Source organism: Apostichopus japonicus, chromosome 23 (assembly GCF_037975245.1).
Source record: "Apostichopus japonicus isolate 1M-3 chromosome 23, ASM3797524v1, whole genome shotgun sequence".
NCBI lineage: Eukaryota > Metazoa > Echinodermata > Holothuroidea > Aspidochirotida > Stichopodidae > Apostichopus > Apostichopus japonicus.
The window spans coordinates 5,622,388-5,636,151 of NC_092583.1; the positions used below are offsets into that span (position 1 = coordinate 5,622,388).

General features: G+C 37.9%; 1 protein-coding gene across 6 annotated transcripts in view; it reads right to left on the reverse strand.

Moving 5' to 3' along the window:
• The window catches only part of LOC139964842 (cyclin N-terminal domain-containing protein 1-like), a 30,794-nt gene extending 20,985 nt beyond the window's left edge, over positions 1-9,809 (reverse strand). The window contains exons 1-6 of one of the 6 annotated variants that reach the window (XR_011792107.1): positions 9,624-9,808; positions 5,155-5,330; positions 4,752-4,827; positions 4,297-4,468; positions 3,708-3,870; positions 803-1,044 (exon numbers count right to left, since the gene is read on the reverse strand). Coding sequence is in view for 5 of the 6 variants with exons in the window: in XM_071966859.1 (XP_071822960.1) it covers positions 803-1,044; positions 3,708-3,870; positions 4,297-4,468; positions 4,752-4,827; positions 5,155-5,330; positions 9,624-9,712 (918 nt within the window). In the remaining variant the exon portion in view is untranslated. The other 5 variants (XM_071966859.1, XM_071966862.1, XM_071966861.1 and 2 more) reach the window with 5 other exon arrangements.
• Between the last annotated feature and the right edge of the window lie 3,955 nt (positions 9,810-13,764).

Consider the following 13,764-nt stretch of genomic DNA (forward strand, 5'->3'; position numbering starts at 1 on the left):
GCGCTAGTAGGTGTGTACCGCCAAGGTCATTGCTGCGCTAGTAGGTGTTCACTGCCAAGGTCAAAATGACGCTAGTTAGTGTGCACGCTCTGCCAAGGCCATAGAGGCGCGCCAAATGCGCTCCTCCAAGGACACGCATTCAGACATTGTTAATATTGTACACACTTGTTAACACAGACAACCTGTTCTGGTATTTAGTGTTCCAGCTTCCATCAATAGCCTATCCCTGTCCCTATCTCCGACCAAGAGGAACATGCCATGATCCTCCGGCCTTTATCCTTCTCTGATAGCGAACGCATCAAATGGCATCAACAACACACAAGGAGGAAGGCAGCGTTACGCTTTAAAGAAACTCTCCCTTGGTCGGTTGCTTTCAAATTAGTATGCAAATGTTACCTTAAATGGCCATAGCAGTAATCACACTTTTCTACCCTGACGTGTACAATATAGTTACAAGTATTCACTTACTATTACTCAGAGCAATCTGTCTGTCGAGTACTGGGCATCATTCACTGACACAAAAGTTACTTGTGAGAGACCGGGATGTGATGTCAATTAAAGATGGCCTAGTTTAAGTTAGGTACCAATTTCAACGATAAAGCAATATATAGTGCAAGAGTGAAAACTAACGGAAATGTTTTAGCAAGCACTAAGTAAAACTAAAATCTAGCTCCTTCCAATTCAGTAGCCAACCAGGAGGATATATTTGGCGCTGCCAGATATAAACAATTGTCCTTGTTACCACTGAGTCAACGTCTCCGCTCAGTTATCTTGTTACAATTATAATTTGACCGTTACTTACTTGCATGTGTTTTTCTTTGTTTGAAATGTACGTTGCTGTTTCAATCACACCAGTTGATAAAAGTAGATCGTCGTTTTCAACCATAACGAACTTTGATCTCTCTTTTAGTCCAGTGATGTTCTCAACTGTTGATTCAAATAGCCTGTCAAAAATGTCGTACCTTCGCAGGCATACTAAATCAAGTATCTTCAAGCAAACATTATGTAGTGTCTTGATTGAAAAATCATAATTCTGGTTCGAACCTGAGGAAAGGATAAAAACCAATATTGAATACTGAAAATCTGTGTATATGTACTGTTTACAATTAAGCTACTGGTACAGATCGTCCAGTAATCGTTATCAACTTATAAGTGCTCGGTACACATCATATGCCTACCAATTACTTGCAAACACAAAAGATACAAAGTTTCAAACCTGGTAGGATTTAAAATCAATAGCCAAAAGCAAAGTTACAATTACAGTTACCAAAACAAACAAACTCCAAAACAATCCATACTCTTGGTGATTCCTTGCTACATTCTTCTTCTACCATTATAAGAATTCAATTCTTGCAGGCAATGCGGACATACAATACAATATGAAGATTATACAAGCTTTACGTTTGGATGTATCGTATATGTTTTCAGGCTTATATCTCTGTTGACCTAACTTAAATGATCTTTAATCTCCAAATAAGCCATCAGGATTATATAACTTACCATGCTGAGCTAACATTGACACACAAAGCACTTGTCATCCAAACTTCACTTTTGAGAATATCGTGTTCACAAGGTTACCAGACATCGATCCCTGTTTACTGACCATTTGACATCCACATAAAATAACAGGTTTATGTATTCATGATGAGGGATCAACATATAGAGTCTAACATATTAACTTAATCCAAATTTCTCTTCTAGAGTTATTGTGTTTAAGATTTCAGCTTTTTACACAAAAGCAATGGAGCTCTTGGTGGATGTACACACCAAGTATGAATTCATTATAGCGGCATACTTCTATAAGAGTCTATATCAATCCGCCCAATTGTTCTCCTATATCAGAAAAAGTGCCAAACAGCAGCCGGAGCACATCTTTTTTTGATATGCTATCATAAGGATCTGGTTTTTTTGTGGCTAGCATGTTGAGCAGTCTGAAAGAATGTTGTTTTCTTCATATATATCCTCATGAAGAAGGCGTTGTTCTCCAATGTTAGCAAAAGATTCATACAATCCTGATTTAATGAAAAATTTAGCATGTGTGTCCTTTTTGCAAGGTAGTATTGTGTTTTTACCTGCGTTTACCTTAACCATAAACCCCGCCAATTTTCAAGAGGCATCTTTTACACATAAAGGGAGATCGATGTACCAGGGGTGTTAAGGTTTACCAAGCGGCACTTCTCGGATTATCGTGTTTAAGAAGTTTCCGGACATTACTTCATCAATTTCAATAGGGTTCTAGTATACCAAATATGAAGTTTAATCAATAGGCACTTATTGAAATTTTGTTGTTTACTAGGGGAGTCACATACTCATACACACATCATCATACATTCATTATGCATACAGCATCTCATACATTCATTTTACATACGACAAAAATTTTAACACAAACTAATGCAGTTCTTGCACTTGGATTGAAGGCAATCTATGAATATTCATTCCGAAGGCACATTATCATACATACACCAAATTTGCAGCACATTCGCCCTACAAGTTGGGTGTATGCTGCAGCACATCTTTTTGAACCTTTGAAGTTTGTCGACCTCATGGCCTTTAATACTTTGTGTTACATAACACTCCCTCCAAACATATAATGTTATTATCTAATATTTGAGTATGGCACTTCCATACTTTTTTTAAAATTATTTTGGCATGTGCACAATAACTCAAAGAACATTTTTATTATATTAGAGACCTTTGACCTATATGTCCAACACTCAGAAGGGCTCAACAGCAGACAGTCACATACCAAGTCTGAAATTGATTAGGATAAGGGTTCAGAGAAGTTAGCAACACATTTTCTCAAAGTTTTGAAACCCCTTCCGCCTTTCCCATGTGACCTTTGACATTTTTCATTAAATAATTCCAAATGGACTGAGTTAGATATCCTACGTAGACTTAGGAGATTTGACATTTTGTCATTTTAGTGTGCTTGTAATGACCTAAATGCTGTTTCCCTTGTTCTTTCCACTGTCCTTTGAGTCTGTGACTTCAAGACATGGAGTAAGGCCCACGCAGGCACACAACCAAGTTTGAATTCCATTGACCTAATGGTTTAAGAATTATTGACACATATTTGGTTAATTTTGGCCTTGGACCCTATTGATTATATGGCTTTTGGCGTTTACATTAATTAAAGCTATATAAACTGAGATAGATATCCCATGTGGGCTTGGGGTATCCCTCACATGAGGCATTTGTTGTGTGCCTTATACCCTGAATGTTTTGTCCTTTTTTCTTTGACAAATGATTGCACACAATTATTGCTCACAAGTGGTACTTTTTTTACAAAACATCAAATTGGCAACTTTTATATTTCACGTTTGTAGAATATGAAAATATTGTGTACAAAGACAACTTTATGAGTTTTCTCCGTATTTACATGATTCGTAGACCTTTTGTCAAAAGAGTATAGTTCACCCTCTCCATTTTCTGAATTTGCCGATATTACATATAGTTTCATCTGGATTATGTACTTTATGACGTTAAAATGGAACATTGCAAAGATTACTTGAGTGAATCTGGTTAGAGTATGATTATGTAATAACAAGCCAGACGAAACGTAGTGACACTCAAGACCATGCACGTTCAATAGAAACAAAGACACACATAAGGTACACTGTTTGTCAGTTGCAAATCCCAATATAGTCAGGGTAGCCCATACATTTAAACATTTTTGTTGTTGATAAAGGTTGCTCATTGCTCACCCAGCATTCCAAGCAAAGTCTCAGTGAAGGTGAGAATAGTGGTAAAAGGCAGCTCATAGTTGACACTTTGCAGCACATCAAGCTCACAAAGTGCAATATTGTTGACAGTGGACGTAGAAGTGATTCCTTGCATGAGCTGAACGTTCTGTTTATTTGATACTGTCTGTAACAACAAATCATAAATTAACCAAGGTATCATGACAAAAGTAGATGAATAATTTCACAGAGACAATAACTTAGTCCACACCATCCCCCCCCCCAACCACCTTATCTCTTAAGTCTCCCACCCATAAGTCTAGTGCACTGTTCCCACCTCTTTTGAGGTGGTTATAAATGAGGTGAGTGAGAAAGAGAAGGGGTACAGACGGTGTGGCATGACTTAATCTCAAAGCCCATTCTCCCTTACCTCATTTACCCACCTCGAAAGGTGCTACCTATGACAGTGGCTTTTTTACAGTGTTCATCAGTAAGGCATCAAATCTGTGTTTGCATGTGCATTTGAGCACATGTATGAAAGCTAAATATAGAGATATTAAAATCAAACTATGAGATATGAGCCCAGCCATCATCTGATTGATTCAATGATTACCTGTTGATGACAGCATATCTTGAACGCAATCTGACAACAAGCTATTATGTAGAGAAAGGCTTGTTCCTTGAGAGACTCCATGAAGTTTCTCCACTGCAAGAATTTGTCCTTTTTACGTTGGGTTGATGCAGACAATTCGCCAAACAAGATTGCACATTTGGCAGATAAGAATCTAGAACCAAGACAAACAGAAACTGCTGTGGTTCATACTTTCTTACAGACCTAAAACCATTGCTAGACCTTACAGGCATCAGAAAAAAATACAGAAGAATATTTGTCACTGAGAATGAAATTCTACGTAGATTGTGGAATGTCACTGTGCGTACCGTTACAGTGTACACTACCTGGATAAACACAATGGTTTCAAATAAAATTGAATGTGTTGCAAATCATCTGAAAACGGTTGTTACAGTCATTAGGCCTACTAACTTAAGAAGTCATTGGGATGAACTTACCTCTCAACTAGTACAATGGCTATATATCTTGCCTCTTGACGTTGCTGGAAGTAGTCACACATTAAAAGCACACCCTCTGGAGGGAAACAAATTGTCATGTATAAATGGTATTTGCCAGAACCTGTCACGATTCTACACTAAAATCGACCAATAAATCAAATATGTTACAAAATACCTGTCACTTTGTAGTAACCCAACAACTTTGCATGATCCATCAATTTCCTAACATATAGTGAATCAATACTAACAAATTTAATTCCTGTTGGCTGTTCTTGACCACTCCAGTTTGTTTCTACGAACAAACGTTGCTGAAAACTGAGAGATGTATTCGTACATACTGTATCCTTATACCATAAACTACATTAATTTTCTCTCAGCTAAACTACACTTGAAATATAGTTACCAACTATCTTGCCATGACTAAAGCATCTTGGTTTTCGTCTACATTCGATGTTAGCTTGGTTCTTTTGTACCAATATGGAGTACACATCTTGTATCAAGTTTTCCTTTAGACTGTGGCCTTGCTTACTAAATAGAGGTTCTTGTGAGTCGTCCAAATTCCTGTTGTTGTCCATTTGCCTATTGTATGCAAATTGGAGAGATAAAGGCTTTGTAGTAAGATCAATCCAAAAATTAACAAGGCTGTCAACACAACCCAGAAGTTCATGAATTCCTCTTGGGTAAACCACACTCCAAAGCATTGCTATATATGACATTTGAGTCATTTTCCGTTCATGTAATTAATAAAGTTCCCTTACACTGTTATGATGCCTCTACTGCTTTGTTTTTCACTATAAGCATGTGTAAATTCCAAAAGGCTAACATGTAGAACAACTATGGCTGGTCATCAGTCTCAAATCGTGGGGTATTGACATATGCCGATTTAAATCAACACATATACCAAGTTCCTAGCAGCTTAACTTGACTTCTGTCAATTTAAATTGATATCTCATCAATTTAAACTGGTAGATGACGATTAATTCAACATATACCAATTTAAATCGACATATACCAATTTAAATTGACGATATGTAAAATAAATAAATTCAAATAAGCACATGTGGCTTGTTGATGTCATACTTGTGCTTGATCAAGTCTTCAGACTTGATTGTGAACTGTGAAGAAATATTAAGTCTCCAAACTAAACTAAGATTTTTCTTAGCTGTTTGGGAAAGTTGCTGATGGCAATTATCTATATCCTTAAGACTGAACATGATGGTTGGGTTTGTGTTTCCTTTAAATACAGCAACTGGACCACAGTGTCTCAGTACAGCTCCCGCATATTTACCCAGTACGCTACTCAAACTTAGCATGAGGGGGAATTCTTCACCTTTCTCCCAGTCTGCAGTTTCAATATTTGAAAACAATATGATTTTGTTTTTGGTTATCAAATTTTAGGAAATATTAATGGTCAGTCACACACCGCAGGGCAAAATAAATGCTCTGAATGATCATTGATGTAGTATTTATAAGATTTTCTGGAGATTAAAAGAGCCTTCAGTTTGAATGTAGCATTTTATCACATAATAAGCAAAATTCAAATTCAAATCAAGTGCTAACAACCTTGTAAACTGTAGATAAAAGTTTCACTTTGATGATGATTAGGCTAAACAAATTGTACTTAAGTAGTGTATGGAGAAGGTGTCGTTAATAAAATAAACCCTTGTAGGATATATACTAATCTTCCTGCTACCAAGAGCACCCAGTGTGGTAGAAAAAAGAAAGCATCCTTACTTAAAGTTGCCCTTTCACTATCAGAATGTTTGTTGGCTTAGTTAGTGAAACCTGTTATTTCAAAGGGTTCTGCTAGGTTGCTTTTACACTAGATCCGGATCAGATCCACTGATAATGTTTGCACTTGTTATCTCTCCAGGGTATAACAAAGCCTTGATCCAGAGAGTCCTACTCAGATCCTCTCATGTATCTTACCAGACGTTGTCAGCATTATGGGACTGGGAGTGTCTTTTGAGCAAGTGCGGATAGCAAAATAAAGCAGTGACATTGCCATAGTTGCTGTTAGTTGTGCATGTGCTACAGTACTGTATTGTACATGTACATATAATGAAAGACTGTATACCCCTATCTGACATTGACTCAACAGTGAAATACCTTTGCTAGGCTAGGCCTACAGCTGGGTATTGGCTGAGTAATGTACGTTGGAAGCGAAGAAGGTAGATCGGCGAAGCGAACAAATACCGATGGCATTCATGCACCACCCAAGTCTTCCCAATAGACAAACAAACGATGCGCTTATCATTTATCTGCATTTACACTATACTATATTTTCAGGAACTTGAGGTTGTCCAAAGGAAAACTTGGAAATCCTTCCAAATTTTCCACCAAGTCTGGACATGAACACAAATAATACAAAACATTTTGGTGCTTAATCTGTTTGTGTCAACCAAAGCTTCATTAGTTTACCATATAACCATGTTATTGTGTACTGTTTACAAATAGAGTTTACACAGGGTTTCCGAGTACCCGCCCGACGCGATACTACACGGTTCCTTATTTATTACCCGAATCCTACGCAGTGGGATTGTTTTAATTTTTTTATCTTGAAAAAAGATGGTTAGGCAAGATTTTCCCATTGTGTTTCAAAAAAAGCTACCATGTGGTCGCAGATAACAGCAATAACAAAAGTATTCCATGGATACCCTATAACTGCATCACAAATTCTGCGGTATAGGCTAGATTTCCCCCATTGACTTTGTGCTGTTAGGCAACTATGTGGTCGAAGATAACAGCAATAATGAAAGTATTCCATGGATATCTTATAACTGCGTCACAAATTCAGCGGTATAGGCTAGATTTCCCCCATTGTCCAGCAATGCATTTTCACACGGCCTATAGACTGTCAGTGTCTGATCGGCTGTTGCTACAATACCGTTCAAAATGCATTGCACTGACATTTAGCCACGAGTCTCATTTTGTTTTCTGGGTACATTATTAGAAACTAACGTTAGGCGACTTCATTAGTGTACAGATTTACGATGTTGTAAAGTTAAGATATCACAAATGTTTTTAATTAATTTATGTACGGTTTGGGTGTTATTCAGAAACTATATAATTGAATTGACTTTCGTTTTTAATGAAATATAATTAGGCTCAATAATTCTTCAAAGCTTTCATATTTTTGGTTGTCCAAAGGACTACCAAGCACAACATTTTGAAAGATTTGGTAGTCGGACGTAATTTCTAGTCGTTTCCGACGACCATGAAAATCCTACACTGGACTATAGTGGTTGATTTCTACATTCATGGGCGCAGATTAGTCTTGGATAATGGTGGGGACGCGTGTCTGTTCTCTGTTGATGCTAGCTTAGGGGATGAGACCATGGGTTCACGCTAGTGTACAAGAAATTTTTGGCAAATATACCTCCCAGATCGCCGGAAATAACACTTCCCAGACCCAATGATGGTCCCAAACCTCCTTAAGTTTTAGATCTCACGGCTTAGAAATTTAGTTTGGGGAAATACATGGGCGTCTGGAGAAAAAAAATCAGGTGAAAAATAATCTGAGTAGACTTTTGTATACGATGGGTCTGATATCCTCTCTTAGAAAACAGTTATAGATTGCCGCAAATGCGATTTCTGTCCTATATTTAACAACTGTGGATAAATATAATAAAATAAAAGCTGGACTTGAAGCTAGCTCAAATTGGCAACACACAGTGTGAGTTGTTAACGATTGTTCTGTTCAGTCCGTTTTGCTGACCACAATTTACGAGTCTCGTGTATAGATTATGTTTCACACGATTGAATGTGTTAATACTTCAGCGGAGCTAGAAGTCACGCCTAACAGTGTCAATAGTAATAATTTTTGTCTTTTACAGCATGTCATTTGCACAATGAAACTACCCCAAAGTTCAAAACAAGGGGAATTTGAAATGCAATGTTGGTCAAGACAAATTGATGGGGACACGGTATATCATGTCCCCACCACTGAAAAAGTTGGTGGGGATGCGTCCCGCTGTCCTCGCCAGGATCTGCACCCATGTCGACATCCAGAACAGATCCAGCCAGCATCAAATTGGAGGATCTGAATTGTATTATAGTTACACTTGTCTTGATATCGACTTTGAGATCAGATCGGGTTCTATAGGCCTAGTGTAAAAGCACTAGCTAGTCTTCTATATACTAAGGCTAATCTTTTATAGGCTAAGTAGTGTGGTTTTGTTACATTCCTTTTCCAGCTAACCCAAACACTATAGACAACTACTAACTAGCTTAGGCCTAAATACAAACAATAATATTGGGCTACCTGGTAGTGGTAATATTATACTAGCCTAGGTTAGCCTACTGCACATGGCGGTTCCAATAAAGGCTAAGTTTTTTGTGTGTGGCTATCGTTAGGAGTGCCTTAAGCCTGCACCTTATCCTAAAATAGACTGTGTATGCATGCTGGACCCGGGCTGTAAATATCATTTCTGCTACATGTAGTTTTTAACAAGCTTACGCAGTAAGTTTATGGTCGAGCACTACAGCAGTAGATAGACTAGGCCTGGCGTTACGCTAACTTACATAGGCTACCCACTTTTCAATTGGTAGGTCGGCTTGCCTAGCGTTAGACTACGTGCGCTCATTGAAATATGTATACGTCGCTGTTTAACTTTAGACCTTTAATTAAGGTTTGGCGTTGACCATTAAGCCCTATTTAGGGCAACACCGTTAGGCTAGTTATACCTGCTTAGGCAAGACATAAAACTTCCAATGCTTAAGCAATAGTGGACTCGTCTAGATGATAATGTTACACAACAATCAACATTATAATATAACTATGTTTAAAACTGGCAACAATTCGAATAAAGGCCTACATTTGATAAGACTTTCCGTATTTAGCCCGTCGTGCGTCGATGCTTCAAATCATACCTATGGACAGAACGTTCGAAAACCTGAATCCATGGAAGTAAGTATAAAGAACACGTCGCATCCCGCCGCGCTGTAGTGTAAGGAACCATAGCCTAGGCCTAAACAAATGTTTTGTATAGCTTTTTGGCAATTGATATATGCTACGGATGGTCACGTGACTTTTGCTTGTTGCTAACATCGAGGTAAATGAATCGTTGATGTGATGTGTTCCGGGGTGGTACTAATATATTACTCTCCTCATTATATTACTCTCCTCAAGTCGGTACTCTTAACTGTCGTGGGATTTCCAAAGAAGAAAAACAACTTGAATTAATTAATTGAAGACATCACAAGATACAATCTTGACATCATCGCTGTGCAAGAAACAAAGATTAGAGGTCCAGAAGAGGTCAAACTACCAAGGTCGGATCAATCCAATTCATATACATTTTTTAAAGCAGCTTGTAGCAATTCATATCACGGTGTAGGTATCTTTGTTAAGAGAGGAATTGATTGTGTTTTTAAAACCACTTCTGATCGCCTTGCTCTGTTGACCATTTGTATAACTTATAATAATAAAGTCCACCCACTACATATTATTAATGCTTATGCCCCTACATCAGCAATAACTTATAAGAATCCTGTAGAAACCGAACAATTTTACCAAAATCTTGAAGAATTACTAAATACTGTCAATAAAAAAGAAGTGATTATATGTGGTGATTTCAATGCAAAAGTTGGCTCATCAAATCCTTTCTTTCCTAAACATATTGGAAAATACACCACTGGCAATACTAGTACTAATGGTGATTTCTTAACAGACCTAATTGTACGTAACGATCTATACTTATGTAATACTTTCTACAAACACAAACTTGAGCATATCAACACTTATACAAGTAATTTTATACCCAATAATCACAGAAACCCAATCAGGAGCCAAATTGACTATATCATAGCCCCATTAAACTTCAAAAATATTAATATTGATGCTCGAGCTTATAATGGCCTTCATATTAACACTGATCACAAAATCATTATAAGTAGTTTCACCCTGAATAGCTCAACAAGAAGACAAATTTATCCAGTCAATAAGACTGTTGAAAGTAGTAATTCCTGCCATCTTAAATCAAACAAAATTGACTCTAATGAAAACGTATTAAACACATTAAACGAAACCAATTTTTCCCAATCACCAGCTACGTATTGGAAGGAACTGTCAACAGTTTGTTTCAACAATGCCCGAAACTTAAATCCACCAACAAAAAAAAGTACGTTTTAATAATACTAAAATAGCAAGCTTATCCAAGAAACAAAAAAGGCCTAAGACTACAGATTGACAACTGTAAAGATATTGATCAAAAGTGAAATTTAAAAACTAAAAGGAACAAAATAATTAAACAACAACATTTTCTAGTCAAAACTACCCATGAACAAAAATTAATTGACGAAATTTCCGAAATTGAAAATTGTAAGGATGACTCCCATCGTTTCTTTAAAGCAATAAGAGTAGTACAACAAAAGAGTAAGAGAGACCCTATTACAATTAAAATTGGCGATAAACATATAGGAGATACCGACGAAAAAATTAAAGAAATCAGCAAACATTTCGAAAAGACTTTTAACTGCAATATTCCAGATCCCAAACCAAACGTGTTTCCAGAGAAACTAAACATGCCCTTTGATGAAGATGAAATTAAACAAGCAGTCTCATCCTTAAAAAATAATAAAACCCCAGGTTGTGACAAGGTCACAGCCGAACATCTCAAATATGCCCCATGCACACACAAACACATAGCAAATATCTTAAATAGTATAGCCGAATCAGGAGATTTCCCAATTGACATTAAACAAGGAATCCTAACTCCTATCCAAAAACCGGGAAATACTAAAGGTCCACCAGAAAACTTAAGACCAGTAATTTTATTATCAACCCTGAGGAAAATTCTTGCGGTTTGTGTGGCCAGGAGGATTCATCCGTCAATTGATGAGCATATCCTCCCCATTACCCAAACTGCCTACACTTCAGGACGTTACACAGCTGAACTTGTCTTCGCTTTTAAAGTGCTAAATGTTGTGACGTTCTATTATGTAGTACGAAATGTAGATGACGAAATTTAGATGATTTCAGAACAGTTAGCAATCATTGAGGTAAATGAATCTGGAGGATTCATGTCAATTGGGTGCGCGTACCATGCATGGAGGGTCATGTGATGTGTTCCAGGGTGGTACCAAACTGATATTTCTCTGTAGCAGTTCGAGAACAGTGTTAGTGACTTCGTGAAAGATTTGCACCAAGACGGATCGGACATGGGAACTAACGGCGTAAGAAGGTACTGGTACTTCAGGCCTACGAAATAGTGTTAATATGCTAACGTTCAACCTTATTCTCTTGAATGAAGGCAGGCTTTCTACATAATAGATCTTATTTATTAATACAGCTCTAGGGGCAAGCTTTGTCTCATTTAGTAGTAGTAAGTTGAGTCTCGTCTGTCCGACATGCTCAGTGATTAACCTCCGCCACGTATCACGATCTTGCGCAAGGTTTATTGCTTCTTCGAAATTGTTAATATTAATGTCCTTGAATTGCGATTTTATTTTTCCAAGCAATGTAGTCACGGGCCTTCCAACTGGTTTAGCAGTATGTCTCAGTGCTTCTCTTAAAGCAACCTTTGCTGGAGCGTCCTCTTGAAGTCTTACTACATGACCGAAAAATCTCAATCTTCTATGTGCGACTATCGATGACCAAGGTGTTTGGTTGGTTTTGTTGTAGAGCTCATCATTTGATAACCAATTATTATTGGTCCATCTAATGTTGAGAATATTTCGAAGTAGTCTCCTTTGAAAAGTGTCCATTTTGCGATCAAGATCCTTCATTGTGCCCCACAGTTCGCAATTGTACAAAAAAAATACTCTTTAATAAAGTCTCAAAGATCCTAAGCTTAATTTTCCGGCTTATGTTTTTGCTTTTAAAAATGCTTGACAGTGTGTTGAAAGCACCGTTGGTTATACCAATTCTTCTTTTAATTTCTTCTTCGGTCCCCAGCAAGTTTCCAACATATTTACATTTCTTCCAACTGTCATTTCCTTTTCTTGTGATTGTAAATTTCTCAGTTTTTGTGCAATTGATATTCAGATTTCTTACTGCCAGTTTGTCAGAGACTCGTTTTTCGATGTCTTGCAGTATATGCTGACCAGTTGATGCCCAAGAGATATCATCAGCGTATTGTTGGTCTACTGTGAAAAAAGAATTAGTGGTTATTATTCGATTGATGGGTATCGCATATTCCATTCATCGTTTCCGCACATTCGATTGATCGGTATCGAACATTTGATTGATCGGAACGGCACATTCGAATGATCGGAAACGCACATACGTTTGATCGAGACCGAATGATCAATTTCGCACAATTTTCGCGATTAATGGGCACAGCACGTTCGATTTATCGGTACCGCACATTCGATTGATCGGTAACGCCCATTCGATTGATCGGTTCCGCAGATTCAAATGATCGGTACCGCACATTCGATTTATAGCCTAGGCAACGCACATTCGATTTATCGGTACCGCACATTCGATTGATAAGTACCGCACTTTCGATTGATCGGTACTGCACATTAGATTGATCGGTACCGCACATTCGAAAGTTCGGTACCGCACATTCGAATGTTCGGTACCGCACATTCGATTGATCGGTACCGAACATTCGATTCATAGGTATCGCACATTCGATTGGTCGGTACCGCACATTCGATTGAACGCTACCGCACATACGCTTGATCGAGACCGAATATTCGATACCGCACGTGCGATAAATCGTATCCGCACTTTCGATTGATCGGTACCGCACATTAAATTGATCGTTTCCGCTCATTCGATCGATCGGTACCGCACATTTGATTGGTCGGAACCGCACATTCGATTGCTAGGTACTGCACCTTCGATTGATCGGTACCGCACATTCGATTGAACGGTAACACACATTCGATTGATAAGTACCGCACATTTAATTCATCGGTACCGCACATTTGATTGATCCGTACCACACATTCGATTGATCGATACCGCACATTCGATTGATCGGTACCGCACATTCGAATGATCGATAAAACACATACGTTTGATCAAGACCGAATGATCGATAACGCACATTCGATTGAT